The sequence below is a fragment of the Hyposmocoma kahamanoa genome, unplaced genomic scaffold, assembly GCF_003589595.1.
Source record: "Hyposmocoma kahamanoa isolate Upper Pololo Valley unplaced genomic scaffold, ASM358959v1 87, whole genome shotgun sequence".
Lineage (NCBI taxonomy): Eukaryota > Metazoa > Arthropoda > Insecta > Lepidoptera > Cosmopterigidae > Hyposmocoma > Hyposmocoma kahamanoa.
In genome coordinates, this window is record NW_020654422.1 from 10,729,122 (window position 1) to 10,752,063 (window position 22,942).

Here is a 22,942-nt window from a genome sequence, read left to right on the forward strand (position 1 = left end):
ATTGTACAGTCAATACGAGGTGGACAAAATACAAGTAGGTTAGCTTGTCAAGTTTGTTTAGGTAGTCGAAGTCAAAGTTCGTTGTATAAATTTCAGCCTGTGTACCTTAGAAATTTACAAAAGGTTTTGAATATATGAAAGTTGTTTGGTTTCATTAATTGCCCTTAAAAAAAGTTAGTTAAAAAATTTGGACCTTCAAGATGTGCACACATCCCTGGTGTCAGTCATGGGTCCTAGATACATAATACATATAACATATAGTTTTTATTATACTACTGTACAAGTTTGTCAATAAATGAACAGGTTTTCTATTGTCTTATTAATCATAATCCACCGTGAACAATCAAAACCAGTTATTGTGTAGCAAAAAAAATTTCAAAGTATGAGACTTTTTATTTTGTGACAAAGCAGAGACTGCTGCCTGCAGTCATTGATATTTATTAAATAAAAATTTAATAAATTAATAAGTAAACTTTACAAAATTTACAAGAATGTAATATCATTTAGAACCACTCGACAAGCCTGTATTAGTAGTAAATTAAAACAAATAAATGACAAAATGACAAAATGACAAAATGACAAACGACATTTTTTTTACTTTCAAATCAGATACAAAATAAAAAAGGAATAATCGGTCAGTCACTTGAAAACAATCGTTGCATTATTTTGAAGTTTTTACTACGCCGCCATTGACCTACCAACAATAAATGTACGCCGCTAATGCATGCTCCGGTGTGTGTATGTAGGATTCACATAATTATACATATTATTGCCCTTTAGCTCCAGGTGACCCATAAAACTGCACGATATCATAGGCTGTCGGTGTAAGATAAAAGATCAGCAAATGGGCATCAGGGTCTGTCTGTGTATAATTAACTATTAAGTAATGTGTGGTATAATTATAGCTTTACTGTTCCCAACCCATTTGGATAACATGGCGTCTGCATCATTGGATTCATCATTGGATGACAACATCTGCATCATTGGATTTATATCTCTTAAATGTGACTATTGAGTATCAACAATGTACAAGTAGGTATATGATTAGATGAATGTAATTGTACCTATACATGTTCCACAAAACCTTTGAGATCATAAATAGATTATTTTTTTATTCAAAACAATTTATCTTTTTTGTTAAGTAGGTTCATCATAAAGCTAATAAGTAATAAGTTTGTGCTTCGTTTCTTGCACACACTTTACTTGGTTAAATGTTAGTTTAGGCTTCGTTTTGAGAAAAAATCGAACCTATGTCCATAAACTCTTGCATAATGTTTATCAAAAAATTACATGGAAAATGCCCAATACATCAACTCAACTGAGCAAGTATCCTGTATACAACAAAAAAACTATGAATTTTAAATATCTGTTTAACAAGTCAATTTTATTTTTTATATGAAGATGTAATAAAGATGTAGGGTAAAAAACTTTAAACGACCACGTGTTAGTGCGACGATTCTCAATAAATAAGTCGCACGAACGTCCTCCATCCACAGTAGGTGCTGAGCTCTTGGTGCGACCCAATCGAAATTCGAAAACTTATTAATTTTATTGTATAAAAAAAATTGAGAGCGAAGCACAATGCTGCCAGTACTTAGTTTTGTGAGTCTCGTCTTTGTCTGCAACATCAATGCTGGAAATTTGCGTAAGTTGTATATCTGTTTAAACTAGATAACAACCGTACAGCTGCTTAAGAGGTCAATGGGAATAAAAAACTATTATAAGTGTATATTAACACTTCAGCACTTTGTGAGTTTTGTATTTGATCGTTACTAAGATTCTAGAAGGTCTTTTATACAAGGGTTAAAGAACCAGAAATCTAAATCAAAACATTCACAAAAATTAAATTTGGGGAACTTCACAAATTGTATGTACAAAATGATTATTATGATAATAACCGTTGATCATTATGGGGTCAAACGTTAAAGAATTGAAAAGGTAATTAAGTTAATAATATATTATAATAGCTACAACCAACGCCACCATACTTAATTACAAAATGCTGATGACCCGACAGATAATAAATATAAAAAAATAGAAACGTTTAAAATCCTCTTTTACTAAAATTATTTTAATCACAATATAAATATATTGATTATTATTATTAAGGAGATGAAATCATCTCCTTGTAATAGGTAGGTAATTTGTAAAAAATTTAATTAATAATTTGTAAAATTATTATTTTAAATCAATACGATTATGTTTGCCTATCGATTAAAAGTACGATTTATGTGCTATAAGAATACGTTTTAGAGTTTATAAAGTAATAAACTTTTCCAAATACGGTTACGATGTTATAAATAGTGCCTAAAGTCATTAACACTCGATACAAAGATTTTCCAAAGTACTTAATTGACATGGTTGCCTGGCACTATTGTCTGGTGCAAGTCTATATCTTAATGGTCCTTTACTTAGGACAATATAATTATGAAGACGTCTATTAAACAATTATTGTCATATCGAGTTCCTAGGTTTTTTATTATTAATTTATGTATAATAATTATTTATTAGATTGTTACACATAGGAAATGAAACTATTTTTCCGGATATAAATCGCGTAAATCGCAATATAGCGGGACCTGTAAAGGCGGGCCGTTTGTTTGAAAAAACTTAATATACGCGATTTAAATCCGGAATTATTGTCATATCTCTACTCTTCCAACATCATTTCAGTAACAGGTTAAGATCACGGTGAAAAGCACAGGTATACTAAGCGTGGCTGTAAATCGCCATTAAAACTAGGAGAAAAAATAATGCGAATTTATAAGGTGTTTTTATTTCTATAAATTTTAATAATTATTTATAGATAACATTGTTAATTTATTTTTTTATATTTTATTTTAATTTAAAATTTTTTTTACTATAAAAATTTTCCTTATTATTATATATTGCATTTACATTTTTTTAGTAATTATTGTGCTTGTTGTAACTATGGATGCATTCCTGAAACAAAATTTTTATTGTTATTAAAATACCTACCCCGTTTTAGAATAAGCTCTTTTCATACAAGGCTCTTAGTTTCCACAAAACAGTTACACCGTCTGGAATAATTATTATGGACTTAGCATATAATTATAAATCTGAATAATTATGGTACTCGACACAAATAAGCCCTAGTCAACACAAATAAGGCGTTCTTTGCAGGAATTGGGATTTTCCAGGCTGTGTTAATAAAATTATTGTGATTTACAGTGTTCGTTTAGTTTTCATTTAATCAATTAATATATACTTATCGTTCGTTAACATTTGAATTAAGTAGTCGGTATGTTTGAATTTTATTGTTTTAACTAATTGACTTGATCAAAGTGCGACACAAATTATTTAACCAAACCAGTCACATTGTCTGTTGATAGTGTTTTAGTAAGTGTAATTATCATTTTAATTTTTAATGATTAAATATCAATTATTACTTCCTTTTAGTTTGTTCGGTCAGACATCTATTGTTTATGCGCACTTTCCTTAATAATAATAATATAACGTACACAATCATAGCCACGTACTAGGGAAACCCTGCATCGCGGGTGCCATGGATGTGGTTTACCTATGTACACATAGGTAAACCACAAATAACACCCAAACGAACGAGAGAAATATATGAAGGCCAAACAAATATTTCTCCCGGCCCAGGAATCGAACCCGGGACTTCTGCGTGGCAGTCCAGCACGGTAATCGTTCAGCCACAGAGGCAGTTAAAGCAGCCTTTTTTTATTACCCGAGAGAACCTGCTTACAGATTCACCGGCCCTGCGGGGGCAGAACCGGGGTAATGTGGAACTGGGCTGAACCTTGAAGGGGAGCAGCGATCGATTTTCATAAAATATTTTTTAGAATTTCATCACTATTTTATTAAAAATGCGATAAGTAAGTTCTGGAAGTACGAAACTCGGAAAATCTGTCACCCGCGTCCGGTCATGGACAGTACTTAGTACAGCACACAAAAATGTCACTATATATCTTTGAACAAAGATTCGATATAAAATGTTCAATGTAAATCATTAATTTTGTCAGTGCGTTGTTGATACCTCTCTGTGGAGATGCTTCTCTCTAGGCGGCAACTAAACAGAAGGCATTGTAAATCGCACTATAAACTTCGTAGTTGGTTTTTTAAGATCCATATAGCGAAACAGGGTACCCCGTGCTTATCCTATGCTTATATTATTGCTTGAAGATGGTCTGTTAACAATATAATAATAACAATAATAATAAGAGTGTACAATATAAATAATAATAATAACATCTAAAATAGTAATGATTAGGTCATAGGAGAGGCGAGATTCTAAAATAGATATCCAAAATAATAATCAATCATTTATTTTTTACATAAAAATATTTATTACAAAATAATAACTTACAGCTATGCTACAACCATAAATTTAATTTAACTTTTTTTATAATATAAAGTGACGGGACGAACAAGTCGTAAGTCGTAAATAGTAAATTACACGCCTGTCCATAACAGTTGCTGTGCCATTCAGAGCTTTAAATCGCAAAGATCTAAGACATAAGCTGAGACATTAGTTGACAAGTCCCATGTGCCTGTAATTTCACCAGCATTTAACGCCACACAAGAGAAATGAAACTGTACTATCACTACTTAATTTGATCAGTAGTAATCTTTGCTATTAGCCGCTTAGAGTACATTAATTTATTATGATTCTAATACACATACTGTTCTGTGTTGTCATTGTAATTTTTAATATGCATCAAAGAGATTTCATTTATTCATTTAATTACACTTTTATACATACATGTATGTATACCACCCGGAAAAGATTACCCTCCTTCTGGTGCAGTTAGTGTCTTAACTAAAGTATTTGCATTTTGCAAAGCATTTTGGTAACTTAAGGGATATTGGCATATAAAGCTTTTTTCTTTGAAAAATGCTGATTTTTCAAGTAAACAATAAAAATGGAAATAAAAAACGTTTATAGGGGTTTAGATCTCGTTTTGCTGACTCCAGACATGTTAATAACTCAATTTCGCTAAAATGTCGATTAGGTACGTTAGTTATGATAATGAAGTCAATGTAACAGTTTCACATTACACTATGGAGTGCCTCCATCTAAGCGACACGATTTGATTGTTGATAAAGTAGTACCTACTTAACAAATAACTACAACAGTCATCATTTATTATTTATTAAGTCCCTTCGTTTGGAATGTTGTTGGCAAACATCCTTTGACAATGTTTGCATGGCATAGCAATCAAAGGGTTTAAACTACAGTACCTACTGGTTTGTCGAAACAAGAAACTCAACTACCATAATACGTCGGTAAGTACAACCGTAAACCAGATTTCTTAAAAGTGGATTTTATTATAAACAAAAGATAACTTATAAGGATAATCTTTGAACATACAGAAATAGGTAAGTAGTAGTTTTAAAACTACTAAGTATTGCTATTTCAATTCTTATAGTATTTTTATAGAGTAATAAAATAAATAAACGTTATTAATAAGAACTTTGTTGACGAGCATTTTGTGTTTATTCACATGGAATTTATTGTTTTGTTAGGTGAGATGTGTCATAGTTTTGTTAAGAGGAAACATGGAGGAAACCATGGTTTGTTTGATAAGTATTCTCTACGTCACTCACGACATTGGTGACGAAGCGACGTGTTGAGATTTACAATCAATTATTGTGTAATTGGTATCATTGAACTGTTTACTGCAACTGTACGTTGTGCATTAACTTAAAGTCTAACTGTGAGGTTACGATTTGGTTTGTGGGTTTTATATCCCTTAGAGACAGAACTCACGAAGCTGTTTTGACCCGCCGCGCGCGCCCGCTGCGGTAGCGGGACAGCTGTTTTATTTCAAGCAGGTTTGTGCGGTCCCGTAGCCGCCGCGGTTGCGGAATGGCCCGCAAACTTGGCGGAAGAGGATCGCAAGGCGCGCGGTTATTTACGATTGATTGAGATCATCAGTTAAGTCTTAGACGTCGCCATGGACTCACATCAAAAACGAGCTATCGCGTTATACTTACTTCATCGAAGAATTAAAAGAAGAAGACCTAAAAGATTCATCCTCTGATTCCGGAAAGAAATCGTTACGGATTATTCGTTGTTCTTATTAATGAATTAAAAAAACAAGAAGACAAATTCTTTAATTTTATACGGATGTCCGATACCTAGATATGAAGATGTAGATGTAGATACCTCCTACTTATTCAGAACTTTTAAGAAAAATGGTAACTGGTAGGAAATTAATTGATCGACTTCAACATCATCAACATCGGGCCTTCAGTGCTCAAGGTCAACTTGCGCCGCGAACAGCTCAAGAATTTTAGCTAAAAATGACGAAATGTGCGGTAAATGAATGTAAAAATACGTCAGACAAACATAAAATAGATACTAACATCACATTCCACAAGGAAGTAACGCGTTTCAACTTGTATTTTTATATAAATATTCACTAAGACCAAAAATTAACCTACTACTAAAACTAGCCTACATGAATTTGATTTTTGCCTCACTTGTGACAGTTCGTTTGATCATATCAAACGAACTATCATTCTATGCGTTATTATTCTAAGTATGTACCTAAATAAAAGGTATATAGAATATTAGTATCAGAACGAATGTTTACTACCGCTTCAATACAATTTGTTACCCACTTACAAAGTTGTTATAAATCAGACTACACGCGAGAATCAAAGGGCATTTGTTACGTGGTAATTGTAAATACAATGCAATTGTGCATGCTGTGAGCTCTCTAATCGTATTTTATGCAATTGTTGCTTAATGAGGGTTCTGAAAGCTGGAGTACGTGTTTACTCGGCAAAGCCTCGTGGCCTAAATGAAAAATAAAATGATTGCATACAATACTTTTTATACGAGTAAAAAAATAATAAAACAAAACCAATATTTAATGTATATTTTATTAACAACCCATGACAACAAACGCAATTTTTTGAATAAATTTTAATCCATGTATTAGGGTAGACAGAGGTTTCACCATACAGCCTCTTCATATATTAAATTCAAACGACAGCCAAACAAACGTGACAAAACAAAGAGATAGAATAGAACTGGCCAAGTATGTTTTAACCAATCTTTTTTTTTATAATTTATGGCCTGGTGCAAGACTGTTAGGTTAATTTAACCAATTAGGAGGCAGTATACGTTTGAATAGCGTCGTAATTGGCATTTTATCTACACACATATCATAAACCCTCTATGTTGTGTTCAAAAACCGCAAATTACGACCAGCATAGAGATAAACTGTTTTGTTAGAACAAATTTCTTATCTGTGAAAATATTATTATTGCTTCATAATAACATCGAATTCGATTTTATTATGACATTCAAATTTCGAACATCTCTGAAAAACAAAGTCGTGATGAAGGTTTATTGCAAGACAGTTTTATTGAATAAAAAAAAACGCTGTGTATATGGTACATACCTTGCGCAAATGAAGTCGCGTGTAACAGTCAATTAATAATACAATTACATTGTACCCACATAATAGGTACAAATAGACATTACATTTTTATTAGAAGAGAATTAAAAACTTGTAATCAAAAAGACAATATTATCTCAAACCAATAATTAATTCTTACAGCTGAATACATTCAACGATGCGATTTGGAAGACAAGAATTTCGTGGAATGTGTGAAAGAAAAAATATCAACTACACTGCCTTACTTCACGAAAGGCATTAAGGAGCTTGATGTGCCGCCTTTGGACCCTGTAAAGTTGGACGATATCGACATCAATGGAAACGGACTGAACCTCTCATTTACGGATGCCAATATGTACGGAATCAGCAACGCTGTCATCACGAATCTCAAGTAAGTACCTGAACTATTTAATTGGTTAACCCTTAAATAAAAGCGATCCACCATACCCTATCTATAAAATATTGCAGTGATTCCCTGTGTGGTTATTAGGTTCATAGATGCCATTTTTTTTCTAACATTGTGAACATCAGTTTTTTTTTGTGGTAAATATTTTAGTATTATCCGTTTAGAATTTGACAATGTGGTACACTATTTAAACGATTACTTATAAAAATAAGGTGGTAAATAATTTACCTTTATTTTATTGGTTAAGTAATCTCGTAGCAAAGTTATCAGTAGATACAGTCATAACATAATTGACAAGATGCTATATAAATAATAATAAATATTAGACAATAGCACATACTTTGCTCTGATCACAACGTAAGTAAATAGAGCACTTGTGTGATGGAAATCGGAAACAACGACGGTACCATAAACATCCAGACCCGAGACAATATATTGCCTTCGGAAGAAAGAAAAGCACAAGCAGCAAATTCTAAATTCGTAGATAAATATGTTTAAACGTTTTCAAAGTTTTTCTGATATTTTATAGTTAAAATATTCATTTGATTTAAATAGTTTATTTATGTTACAAATACGCACAGTCAAGAGCACATCAAGCTTGACACTTTGTACTATGGATCGTTCTTATCATAGGCGGTATAGAGTTGGATTTAAGTCTTAAGTGTCTTGACACTGTACCTCATAAATGTGATGCAATAAAATTTATGTATTTTTTAAAACTCAATTATGTTTATAATTGTTTGTTTATTGTTTCGTTGATCGCATTCAAAGTTACATACTATCGCCTTCCTTAGCTGTCAAATATGGCCTCTTATTTGGTGACTACTATACTTGCACGCAAGAAGCTTAGCAAGTTACTTGCACGAATGGACCACGAAAATTGTGACATGCGGTACCGGTTGACTTTTTAACCAATATTGCCAGTTTATCACAGCCAAAATAAAACACAAAAAATTATTATTTTTTATTACTTACTACAAGTTATACATAAGTCTATTATTGACTTGCGTATGTGGCATATGATAATAAAAATAAAAGGATAATAAAATAATCAATAGCCCCCTTTACATACTTACTCTTATGGCGCGTGATCACAAGCGTACAGGATTGCGCGCGGGATACACTGCACGCGCAATTACCTGTTTGTTTTTAACCGGTTTAAAAAAAGAGGAGGTTCTCAATTCGACTGTGTTTTTTTGCTTTTATTTTGTATGTATGTTACACGATAACTCCAGCATTTGTGAACCGCTTTTGACGATTTATTTTTTTTGTCGGGAAGACGGTACCTCAGCAGTGGTCCCATTTAAATTTGTAAATATCCACTTCTAAGGGTGGCGAATTATGGGATGAATCCGGTTTCGTGCACTTTCCGGTAACCGATTTCAGTAAAACTTGGCAAATAGATGTAATTCCACGAACTTTTGAGGTCGGTTTTTTTAGTATTCTGTACCTATTGAGATTATTTAAGTTAACGTTCTTTCGCGCGCGATTGCTCGTGTTCATTTTTATTACAACGGAAGAGCGTCCGTGTAAAAGGTAACCTTGGAACGCACGATTACACGCGCGACTGATGAGTGCAATCTTGTAGTCTTTCCATTTTCCTTCCAACATCTTTACACGCGCACTCAATCGCGCACGATTGCTGCATCACGCGCGAAAGAGTGTCTGTGTAAAGCCCTCTAATGTGAAAAAACCTAACAATCAAAGATTAAAAAGCAGGGTAAGCACAACTAATCTAATTAATATTATTTAATGGCCAGCATTGTAGCAACGAAATCTTATACGTAAATGTCAATAGTATCTGTGCTGTGGCACAGAGACTATTGACAGTACGTATAAGAGAAGGTAGAGAAATTTTATCGCACATGTTTGAATCCTTCAATTCGCCCTTAAGACGATCTTCACCATCACTTTTCCCTAAAACTTTCCATATGTTTTCCGACGTATGCTGCGAACTTGACGTATGAGCGGTTTATGATAAGCGGCAACTTTGTCAAACAATGGGTATAAAACGCTTATTACACTACCCGATTTCAAGAGACCCTAAGTTAAGGACGGGTAATAGTCAAAGTCAAATAACCATTTATTCCATAGGTAACATTTTTACACTTGAAAACGTCAACGACTTTTTAGCTACTGCTCGATAACTGTGCCGACGTCCCTGAGGAGAACGAGCAAGAAACTCTAGGGATTGCTCTTTTCAAATAAACTTAAATACTTTAGATTACGTTGTATATACTCCGGAATCTTATTGTAAAAACGTATACCCATAAAAGAATCGTTTATCTTAGTTAAACGAAATCGTGGTACCATGAGTTTGGACCACGTTTGTACTTAGTTCTAAGGTTAATATTATTATCTTCTTTCTTAACGAAATTATGTATATTTTACGGGCATACAAAATATTTGAGTAAATGTACATTTATTTGAGTAAATGGTACTGTGATGACACAGTCATGATAACAACTCTTTCAACTTTTCTCTGAGAGAAACCCGAGAACCTAAACGGTACACAGAACGAATCGCTCGTATTTGCAACACAAATATGGTTTGTATATCTGCCGCTTTACCCTACATGAGAATCCCGTAGGACATTATACTATGGAAGTAACTAAACTAGTTTAGCAGTAGGAACATCGGTAAGCTCTGCGGACTGCGTATGCAGCAGAGCTTAATTTGCTGGCTAAGGAAAATATAAAAGTGGAAATCATTGAAGTTTACTATCTAAGGTCACTCCCAAAAAGACAGCTTTATTAACTTTTCTCCATTTATTTTTATAGCCCAATGTTAGTCCATTTTACATTAGGTAATTCTAATTTAACACACTTTGTCTTCTTGGCATTGAGCAATAAATTGTTAACATTAAACCAATAAATATTGAAAGGGTATCGTTAATATTATCATACTTAACGTCATGTCTGTCTGTTTCATAAATCAAGGATGTGTCATCATGTGAATCAGCAAACAATAGGTACTATTTCGCTAAGGTTCTTAACAAAGAATGGTAGATCATTAATATTAATGATAAATAAGAAAGGTCCAAGTATTGAGCGCTACGGAACACCCATTTTTACCGGAGAACCCAAAGAAATGACTCCATTTGTCTACTTTCTGAATTCTACCGTTATAATTTGATGAGAAAAGTTTCAACGCCTTACCACTTACTCCGTAATATTCCAGCTTCCTAACAAGGTAATATGGTCCACGCAATCAAATGCCTTTGAGAGATCACAGAAAACCCCAATAGCGTTCTGCGACCTTTCCGAAACATCAAATCCCGCATCGCTAGTCGATCTACCACTAGTAAACCCATATTCTTCTCTACGAAAAATGTGATTCCTACCGAAATACGACAGTATTTGAGTCAACATTCTATCTTTTTGGATTTTTGATTTGTAGCGTTTGTTTGGCTTTTATTTAAATATATGAAGAGGTAGGTATGGTGGAACTTTTGCCTACCCTAATAAATGGGTTAAATAATAAAATTTATTTAAAAAAAAATGCGTTTGTTGTCTTGTCTTAATTGAATTGTTAACAAAATATACATTAAATATTGGTAATGTTTCATTATTTTATTTACTCGTAGAAAAAGTATTGTATGCAATAATTACGTACATAATTAGAATCTCGTACCTATTACCTAAGCCACTCGGCAAAGCCTCGTAGCCTAAACAGGATACTCGACTTTAAGAACCCTGATTATGCAACGATTGCATAAAATACTATTAGTTTATTAATAGTATAGTCGCAATTTAAAAGCTTTACAGAGAAAATTGTACTGCTAGCTGATTAAGCGTATATAATTAAACAGCGATAAAAAGGGAAGTATTTTCAGAAAGTCATGAAGAATTATGTTGCTTGCCTACAATTTTTTGTTGAATATGACAAAAACAAGTAAATCATATATGTACAATATGTGTATTATAAACTGCAATTGACAAGTGTAATCTTTCAAAATTATCAAAGAAAATTATACATAGCCGATACGTAACGTTTGTAATTAATGTCTCTGAGAGTAGGTAAGTACCTACCATTTATTAGGTACTTGTTACTGCTATGACAAATCAGCGTGTGGCTAAGCAATAATTAATTTAACTAAATAAAAACAATGTGTATTATTTTATAATAGTGAAGTTTCCATATGATATCAAACGATGTTTTTATGATCAAATACAAAGTAAAATGATTATAAAGGTATACTTCTAGTAAGTAATTTTATTGTACACAATAATAATAATTATTATTACTATTATCGAACAAATAAATTATTATTTACTTGTTTTGTTTGATACGGTTATATACTCTAAGGATATGGTAGTCTGACTTATTATTTGGCTATAATCATTTATAATAAGCACGATTAAAAAGTTTATAATACTTACTTTTTTATTGAATTGATATTCAATTATTTTTTTGTGAAATTACTCCACTAGTTTGTTATAATTATTAATTTAAAGATCGATTTACGACATGAAAACAAAAAAACCCGCTCCGCACCCGTAGCGACGGATATTTTTTGCTATCTCACTCCTAAGTGTATAAAACATTTCCTCTACTAATTTTTGATAATTTATAGCAACCTCCGTCCCGTCATAAATCATAATTGTGCAATTTTAGTCCCATACAGTCAATTTAAAGATCTTACTACTTAAATCGCATGTGCATTCGTTGTACATTGACTTTGACATTTTAAAAATGTCCTCTATGCCACTGAGTATGAACGTTTGATCAAATTTAATTAAATATTTATGATGTTATCAATAATGATGGTCTATCTTTCTATAATAATAATAATAACGCACACACTTTCAAAGACGAAGTAGCGAGCCCAAACACTAGGTAGCTGCTGTTCACTGTTGAGGAGGTCCTCTCATCTGTCTGCAAATCCCATAATCAGATCAGCTCTTAAGTCACCATAACATTTTATTTTCATTGCCTATGTGCCATGTTTTATTAAAATCGGTTAAATGAAAGTGGGTGAATTTTAATAATACGGATTCATCCCGTAATTTGCCACCCTTATAGGTAGAATATTGTATAACAAGGAGAGTGTGCGATGGAATTGCATAATTTAAATCCGCCTACCCCTTTCCATCACTATCGGGGAACTAGACGTGGGCTGGGATTCCACCCCTGTGTTGTGGATATTTCTAGGTTTCTCACGAAGCGTTTCGCTTCCACATTTATATGGCGAGCGGCTAGAGAGTGGAATTCCCTGCCTGCGGACATAAGGTAGGCGTCCACAGATCCGCAGCGCACGCATCGGTCGAGTCGCATTATACGAATTTTAGTATTCTTTGTATAAAAGTTCATAAAACTGCGACCACCGATCCGCATCGCACGGACCACACGCACCGGCCTATCGGTAATGCCGACGCAGTTGCTCGGAGGGGCAACTTTTCCGATGCATGCCGACGCCGTCATACGAATTGCATATCAGTGGACGCAAACACGCGCGTGCGCCGCCGCGTTGCCATCTCTTCTTAAATATGTCATGTATCCAGATATCATGTTTCCTTTTTTTCTCTTCTGTCTTCTTCTCCGGCAATAAACACACCACCACGACAAATTGTTCTTCATCAGTTTCCAAATCCGTTGTGTGCGAAAGCACACACAAGTTACATTCGTCCGCTCGCTACGAAAAGTGGCGTCGGCAATCCAATAGCTAGAAGTGACGTCGGCAATCCGATTGCTGTGGATACCTTGGACGCACTGCCACAAACGGAGCCGTTTGATGCGATCCGTCCTATGCGTGCGCAACGGATCTGTGGACGCCTGTCCTTCCCCGAACGCTATAACTTGGACTTTTTCAAGGCGAGAGTGAATAGGCATTATTTAGGTGTGCATGCTACATTATTGACCGCATCATCACTTTCCATCAGGTGAGATGGAGGTCAAATGCGCACTTATTTTTCATTAAAAAAATTGTCTTTAAATTAAAAATGGACCACTAGGTACTGTGGTATAGTTGAAGGAATATTATTTGTACCGATGAATATTATTTCTTGGAACGGCTTTTGTAATCAGAATTATTCTATTTAGAGTCGATTAATTTAATGGAATACGCGTATTCCGTTCAATCAATCGATTCAGAGCGGAAGGAGGTTTCCCATCACTAAATACTTCTTGTGACGTCACAGTGGGTACAAATATTGTGGCACGCTTGGTTTTCATATAAATTGCGGTATCTATCTAGATATATGTTTGTGGTTACTTCAAAGGCGTGGCGCGAAATCGCGCGCGGCCTATGCTCTCGACACAAACACGAAACGCGCCGCGTGTAGCGCCGCTACGCGTTGGCCCGACTCCGTTGGCTGCCTGAACTCGCCCGTTTCGCGTCGCGAGCTCCCTCGTACAAATCGGTGCGTTTGTCACGGACTGTGGGAACCTTTAAACAAGTCGTTAAAATCTCTAAAACATGGTCTCCTAAATTTTTTACACCCTTCTACAAAACACCGATTATATTGAACATGTAAGGATATAGTGTTAATTGATCAGTTATGTCGGTTACCACGTTCGCGCATTCTGTTAACGACATATGAGAGACATACGATATTACATTACGACATACGACGAATCACTACGTAACCTAACCTAACAATTTAAGGGCCGTGTTCCAGAACCCTACTCAATACTCAAGTCAGGACTTGAGCATTGCAGTGAGCACTGAAAATCATACTCAAGTCCTTGCCATTAGGGTCGTATTTCCTGTGCTTGAAATCATACTCAAGTCTGCTCAAATCCTGACTTGAGCATTGAGTAGAGTTCTGGAATACGACCCTAAAAGTTATAATGCAATATTGAATTTCACGTCTATTAAATAAAGTGCATAAAATATATCTATTCTTTGACTGCAAAATAACGAAAAAGTAAAGGTGTAGAAGACAAATATAAATTCACTTTATTGATTAAAAAACCAATTTATATATTGCATTGCTACATTTATAAGTTGCGGCTTTCAAAGAAATTTAATTTACACATGCCCGTGGCGACGTAAAATGCATTTTGCATTCAAAGGAATGTATCCTTTATTGTGTAGAAGAAATTATTTTAGAAAATATAATATAATATAGATATTACATTGCAGTTTGTAAAGAAAACGAAGCGCAACGCGGCGCCGTTTGCTGCATCTTCTTTTTATTTTTTTTGTATAAAGAAATGTAGCTTTACCTTGCAGAAGATTAAACTTTTTTATGCACTATTCCTCGTTTTAATGCATCGCAGCGGGGCGTGTCGTCGTGCCGCTGGCTGCTATATTTTGAGGCGACCGTAACTATTGAATCGTCAACTCCGCAAAAACCGAATAGTTCCGAACCTCGGACTTTGTAAAGTGGTACCGTACTATATTTTATTTCTTATTTTCATGTGACAAATTGAGTTTTTGGTGTATAAGCACGCATACACCAACAGACTTGTCCTTACGGGCACTACCTGTATCAAATAATAGTGTTTGTTATGAATGTATAATACAGCTGATTAAGATACATTCATAACAAAATCCAAAAGAAAATATTTAATTTAGAGTTTTAGTTGGAATGAGAAAAATGTATAAATAGCTTTAAAAGTGAAGAAAAACATTGTAAAAAAAACCCCTGAGATTGCTAAAGGTACACCTAAAACCAGGTAAGTATATTTTGCTCTTACCGAAGGTTCATTAAACTTAAAAACAAGTTTACGAGAAAAATATCTCACTTATAAAGGCCACTTCGAGCATGTGTTCGCGTTTTTATTTTTTACTGGATTATAATAATGTTATATACAACTGCAGGTTCAATAATAAAAACTTGATATTGTATGCTAATGAAGGGTTTATAGGGATAAAAGGAGTAGGTACGTATACTTGGTCCCTACTCCCTAGTCACATTCAGTTATTAATTATGCTTTGAATTGTTATGCTACAGGAAATACCTATTGCGACAGCGCGCAATCAACTAATACAAATAAAAATGGAAGTAAGTTATCTTATTTGGCTGAAGAACTTCTTCGGCTAGCGTCGACATTTTCAACGTTTGATGATGCCTCGGAGGAGCCGAAACAAACGTGTTTAGTGTATTTTTGGTAGTAATTTTATAATTTATAATTAATTAAATTCTTTATTCAGGCATTATAAAAAAAAACACATTTTCAGTACCCATTAACAAAAATATTAATAATAATATAGAATAAATTATAGGATGCAAAAAATAAAATATGACCCAAAATAAAGCAATATCATAAATGGGTAATTGTCATTTACGATTCGCATCCCGGTGGACAGACATTAGAGCTGTCGAAGGATGTGTCACATACTACTCTCAGGATTGCATTGTCAGATGCAAGCACTCTTTTATAAAATGAGGCCACACTCGCTCGTAACATAGCGTAAAAGTCCGGTAGTGGTGTTGATGGAGGTTGTTGTGATTGTAGTTGCGTTTTCGTTTAATTTTCTGCGAAGGGTAAGAAAAAAAGCTGCGTGGAAAATATTCAACACAAGCGCAGCTATTTTACACGATTTATCTAACCTTCATTGAGTACGCGGAGTAGCAAGGCAACTTACTTCCATTTTTTAGCGAATACTAAAACGCACATGGAAGTCCTGTCAAAATTAATCATATGAGCCAGCAGAAGGCAGCTGCTGTACACTGTTGAGTTCCTGTCAATTCCCATCACACCAGCTCTAGGTCGCCATAACATTCTATTTTCATTGGAATTACATCTATGTGCCAAATTTTATTCAAATCGGTTAACAGAAAGTAGGTGAAATTTAATAAGTCGAATTCATCCCTCAATTTGCCACCCTAAAAGTGGAATATTTTCTTCAAATTCGACACCCCCTTTCCAATAAAAAAAAGAATCATCTAAATCGATTCACAAATGTCGGAGTAAGAGCGTAACATGTTACACAAAAAAATGCAAATTAATTGGGACTGGGACTTGGGACTCCTGTTTTGAAGTCCGGCAAAGTGACAATTAGACGCCTGTATCCACCTGACGGGCCGGAAGGAGGAAGTTACACTACTACGAGCGCCTTTGTCCAAGTAGGTACAATTAATGACTCTTTGTCCAAGTAGAGTTAATGACGGTAACAAAAAGATCAATGAGCTTCGTAAATTAATTGTAGTATAATTATAGAGGTCACATATTCATGAAGAATATGAAGAACCTAATTATTGCACTACATTCTGCAATTACGTCTGGTGCTTACTCGACCTAGGTACCTATCTCAATATAACTGAATCGAAGTTTGGAAGTTACGGAAGTTCTTGTGTACGCCATTAGAATAAATTATATATGATTGAACGTGTAATGAATTACTTCCTAAAAGTATTTAAAAAGTCATACATTGTGCTCTTAGCGTCTTGAATCTACCCACATATTAAGACTGACTAAACTGTAATGTTATTTATTCCTATGAACACAGTACTTCAGTCTCATAAACAGAACCCCTAGTTTCTTACTCACACCTCTCAGGGGAATCTGCTTTACGCAAGAATAGTGAAGTTTAATAAATTTGACGATTTCAAGTGTAATTTGCTCACATTTGAAATAAATATTGTATGAGTGTGAAATTAGAAACACGTTACAAATAAAAAAATAATATGAGTATTTCATGTAGATTGTATAAGCAAATATAACTGTTTCAAAATAAAAGCTAACTTTATTAGTATTTTTAAGAGACGCAAATTTTATAATTCTTGTGTGTTAAAAAACCTTGGTTACCTATATGTTCGTAGTTTTAAACTTTTTGTAGTTATGAAGATAAATGAAACCATTTTCTCAGATTGGACATCGGGAAAGATGACGAAACGTTTTCGCTACAATTCAAGTCTAACATGACTCTCATGGCCAAGTACGTTATCAACGGCAGGATTCTCATCCTGCCCATCCAGGGGAAAGGAGATGCTAAGGTCAAAGCCAGTGAGTATATTTACTATTAATTTGTCTAACGTTTACGTGTGTGGAAATTATATTAATAGAGATCGTTGTAGTAGACATAGAAATGAGACTCCAGTGACTGTCATAAGCATGTTATATTATAGTATCTTTTCACTATAAATCCAAACAAAACAAAATCAAATCCTTTCTCCTCAAAGTTGTTTTTAGCAATCGCGGCCGTTTTTGTTTAAATTTCTTATTTCTATAAGACATAACAAGTAATAAAAGACTAATGTCACGATTTGCTAACAATATGATTACTTTATCTTCCACGAACAAGAAAGAAAAAGCTGGATGTTTTCCACACTTTCCGTGAAGAATCAGTCAAGAGTCATCTGAGGTACTAAAACTAAAAAAACTGTTTTTAACTCTATCCATCGAATATAGTTACGTTAATCGAAATTACACGGCCGTTCATGAACAACTTACCTATAAACAGCGAGTACTACATGTATATCTATACAGATACAAATAATATGTCAGTAGGCGATTATACTGGGCATCATAATTTCAGATCATCATCATAATTTAAGAGATTAAAAAAATAGATATTTACATTGATTTAAACTTTCACGATTTTTGCACATTATTTGATTTTTAATTCGGGAATTAATTACTTAAAAACGTGTGGACGTTGCAATATGTCCGAAACTTCGAGGTAAATAAAATATGTTTTATACGTGATTAAGTCCCGAATTAAATAAAATAGATATTTCTTTGCATAATAAGTAAAATAACATTAATAACGCCCTAAAAATTAACCGAGGTAAAATATGTATGTTGAAATAAATAATCACACTAGCTTAGGTATCTTGTCTTAGCTGTCTTTCACAAACCACTAATACAAGACTGTCTTTGTCAATTAACAGATAATGTGGAAGTGCAGATCGACAGTAAACTGAGCCATGTAAAAGACAAGGCGGGAACTCACTTCAGACTGGTCACGCCGATTTACAAATATAATATCGAGAAGACTACATTCCAGTTCGATAACTTATTCAACGGAAACAAACGGTTGTGTAAGTACTAATTATCCTTGTTATAGTCGTCACCAAATAAGAGGCCACTTTTGACAGCTAAAGAAGGCGAAGACAGTATGTAACTTTGAATGCGATCAACGAAAAATATTGAGTTTAAAAAAATACATACATTTTAATACAACATTATATGTATAATATGATGACAAAACATATTTGAAGTACCTACTGTTTTCGCACGAATTACAATATAAAATGCAATTTTGAGTTACTCCGAAACGTCCTAAAAACAGTTACGTCCTAGAGCTATTTTTTTTAATAATAGCGTTGTAAGCAATTAATTAATCGCCTAATTTCGCAGTCACTTTGATTTCTCGCAAAAAATATTGCTTATTAATGTTAAAACAAAAATGTATAAAAATAGGTGTATTTTAAGTAATTATGTATATAACATCTCTGACCACACATATTGCAAATAAATTTATAATTTATCAAATTTATAAGTGCCCCGTACTCCAGCCAGATTTGTATTTCCTTTTCTTTTTTACAAATTTTGAATTGTCAATAATGATCACCAATCCAGCGGCACCCGGAGTCTTTCGCCATCTTGGAAGTTGAATGTGTGCTTGGTTATTTTTTATGTATTTTTCTTGTGACTCGGCTTTGTTTTTGGACTGTTCCTGTTTTCTAAATTATGAACATTATTTGAGATTGTTTGTTGTTGACATCGACAACTTTTAACTAATTGCCAGCCGAATAATTGAAAATTCATGAAATCCTTGGTTTCCTGGTAATTTAATATTTTTATGTACTTGTTTTATCGATGAACATACTTCTAAATTGTCGTAATAAACCATTTATGAATATTATAAAATCAAAATTAAAAGAATTGAATACAATTCATCGGAATGTGGGACAATTTTTCGAAAATGAGAGAATTGCAAGGAATTCTGTAAATGAATTGCTTTTAACAGTATTGCACGATTTGGTATCTTTTAGGCCTCTTGAACAACAATGGACCGAAAAATAATCTAAACAATTACAAACTCTAAAAATTTTGAATAAAATTTTAATTTGGAAATTTTAACAAAATTTCCAAGGCTCATATTATGTTCTACGTCTAGAAATATCTTTTGAAGTTTTATTTAGCGTCAATTATAAAGTAAACTTGTATAGCTAACAGTCAATTGGAGAAAAACGAGATTTAAAATGACTTCAGAACAGCGAAATAACCTCCAACAACCACATCACCACTGTTGTTGGTTCCATCGTTTCCGTTCAGTAATTTATAAACTACAATTTATAAACTAAACTTTTGACAGTTGTCAACGTCAAATATGGAAAATGAAAGAAAAATACTCGGAAAAATATTAAATTTTCGGAAAAATATGATTATTTCAAACGGAACGGAAATTTTTCCATGACCCAACAATAGATGTGTGTACTAAGGTCTCACGTTAAAATTATAACTTCTGTTTGGTTTCATGTACAGGGGGGGGGGGGGGGGGGCACAATTAGCTTATGAGGAACCAGCCAAGTTCCATGCAGTTCGAATGACGTGGTAAAACATAATTGTTTAAATTCGTATCATGATTTACATAAAGTTGAACGGGAATTGCATGGTAACATGATGAGTTTTGCTTTTTAAATATGAATTATTGTCTCTGGCTTGCTAGCTGTCATTCATGCCAATAGTTTATCAACAATACTTTAAAGATTGGAATCTCGAACTATTATATATAGGTTATTGGAAAAAAGTTCAATAGTTAACAGTATTTATTTATTTACAATCGCCTATATAGCCAACAAATAATTATGAAACTGAAAATATAATAAAACTTACACGAAATTTCTTAAAAATGTAACAAAATCTCGACATTTCAAAAAAAAACGTATTAACAGATCTTAGACTATTTTTTCCATCCTCTACGTAACAGAGTAACTCTCTTTGAATTGCTTATTTTGACTGATGAAATCGCCATTTGCATGGCAAATGGCACGGTATGATACGATTTTACTATGAAAGAAAAGGTGAACGGATTTTGAATAGGGAACTAACTGAATTGTTTTTGTGAGGTGATAGTACGAATTTGACAGGCAATGCAACTGACGGGCATAACAGGATTGCTATAAGAAGTGGTAGTAGGCCCCCTGAACCTAAAATAGTTTTTATAAGTTTTATACTTAAGATATACAGGGTGTAATCGTTAAGTGTGCTCAGGCGATTATTCCAAAAAAATATGAGAGATATCAAAAAGCTTTAAACTGATATCGAAAGTACTTTATCTAATGAGTAAATCGATATCAATAACTTTTTAAAAATAGAACTATAAATATCCAAAATTTTAACATTAAATGCTCCCATACATTTAATATGACATTCATAGAGTGGCTTTAGTTTTGCTACTGTAAGAGCCCAAGGAGCACACTTTAAACGCTTATGATTATCCTTTTTCATCCTCAGGGATTGATTTCGAAAAATCCGTTCTTATTACGCCTACACTAAACAAAAGTATAACATATCCTAATGTTTTCATGTTTCTAGAACTTGTACTTTTTAGTGTGCGCCAATTTACCAGTGAGTTGCTCCGGACCCTACTCCTTTAATTATATAGTATGTATCACGACAGGTTAGATTAGTAGATGAGATTATAGGCAATAAAAGTGCATCACGTAAAAATACGTAAATTAAATTCTACCCAAGTAAGTTCAAATCTTCCAGTTCATTAGTTTGCTGATAATCAATTAGCGTGTGAGATGTGAAAGCAAAGAAAGGATCGGTATTAGACCGCTTGCTAAAGCCTCCGCGCCGTTGTAATCAAGAACATTATAGTGGTATAGGTAACAATAAGTTAACAGATAACATAACTGATACAAATATAGGAATAAAATTACCTTTTAATTGAATGAAAATATAATGGCATAATCAATTATTTGGTTGCGGTTTATAATATTAACATAAAAACAGTAGTTAGTGCAATTATTCGTTAAGTAGTAGACGAGTTCATTTTATTCCCTAAAAAAAGATGTACCAAAGCTTAGAATACCATAATTATATTTTTTCTTTCTTTTTCTGTTATGTTACTAGTAGAATACATCAAGCACCCAAATTATATTTGTCAATCTTTTTTCTTTTACAACAAAATTGGTAAAAAACAGGTTATTCAACTTTATCGTATTATTTTCTTTCCAGCGGACACGACACACGAATTTGCTAATCAAAACTGGCGGCAGCTGATGGACGATCTCTCTCCGCCATACATCAAACAAATTGTCAAGACCTGCGTGAAAGCCATCAACAAATTCTTCGCCAAGTTTACCATTCAAGAAATGGTGAAGAACTACAAGGAAAACTAAAATGTGATAATTAAAAAAAGGAAGGGAATTAGGAATCAATCTCTAGAAAATTAATTAATAAAGTAAGACTCGAGACTCGAAGATATTTCACTTCTCCAGACTCATATGTACTTGACGCCTAGTAATAAGAAAAAGATATGATTTGATTTGTGTGCAGATTGCTCTGCATTAGATATGAGCGCCGATAATAGACCAATCAGCGGCGCCGCGCCGACGAAAATCTGTCGGCGGTGGTGGGGGCGTTTCGGCGGCGCGAGTGCGACCATGAAACGAATTTGTATAAACAAACACCGTGTATAACGGTGTTTGTATTTACAAAAACCGTAATACAAATATTTTGTCAAAGGAAAAATAAAATATCGTATTTTCCATTGTAATCAAATTTTTATCAGTTCGATTAGGTGCTCCGATCGTACGCGCACGCATCCGTATTGTGTATACCTTAGACAAATTAATGTTTGAAACAAAACATCTTCGAATATAAAAAAGGTTAGTTAAAAGGTTAGTTGGAAGAAATCTCTTTATGGGATAAGCTCGCCTTTGTACACTAATATTTAAATTGTTTCTGAAAATTTGTAAGTTACTTTGTGGTACAATAAAGTGTTTAAATAAATAAATAAATAAAATTACTAGGTTTTATCTTAGAAGTGTCCATTTCTGGCGTCGCCATTTTCCCTACGCATACACAATAGGAAAGCGTGCTCTTGCGTACGATTGGAGCACCTGATCGAACTGGGGCCTTACCATGAACTCTTATTACGATTCAGCTTAGGACCTAAAATGAATCGTAGTGAGACAGCGCTACATGAAGTGTAAATCAAGTCGTTATGAACCTATACTGAACTGTAATAAGAGTTCATGGTAAGACCCCTGAACTGAATGGCGCGCGC

General features: G+C 33.8%; 1 protein-coding gene across 1 annotated transcript; it reads left to right on the plus strand.

The window, feature by feature from the left end:
* The first annotated feature begins 1,514 nt into the window (after positions 1–1,514).
* On the plus strand, positions 1,515–22,419 carry LOC113235217 (protein takeout-like). The gene is made up of 5 exons (XM_026470844.1): positions 1,515–1,645; positions 7,560–7,788; positions 17,564–17,700; positions 18,588–18,737; positions 21,889–22,419. Exons 1-5 carry the CDS (start codon positions 1,582–1,584, stop codon positions 22,050–22,052), a joined length of 744 nt encoding a protein of 247 aa, XP_026326629.1. The 5' UTR covers positions 1,515–1,581; the 3' UTR covers positions 22,053–22,419.
* The last annotated feature ends 523 nt before the right edge of the window (positions 22,420–22,942 follow it).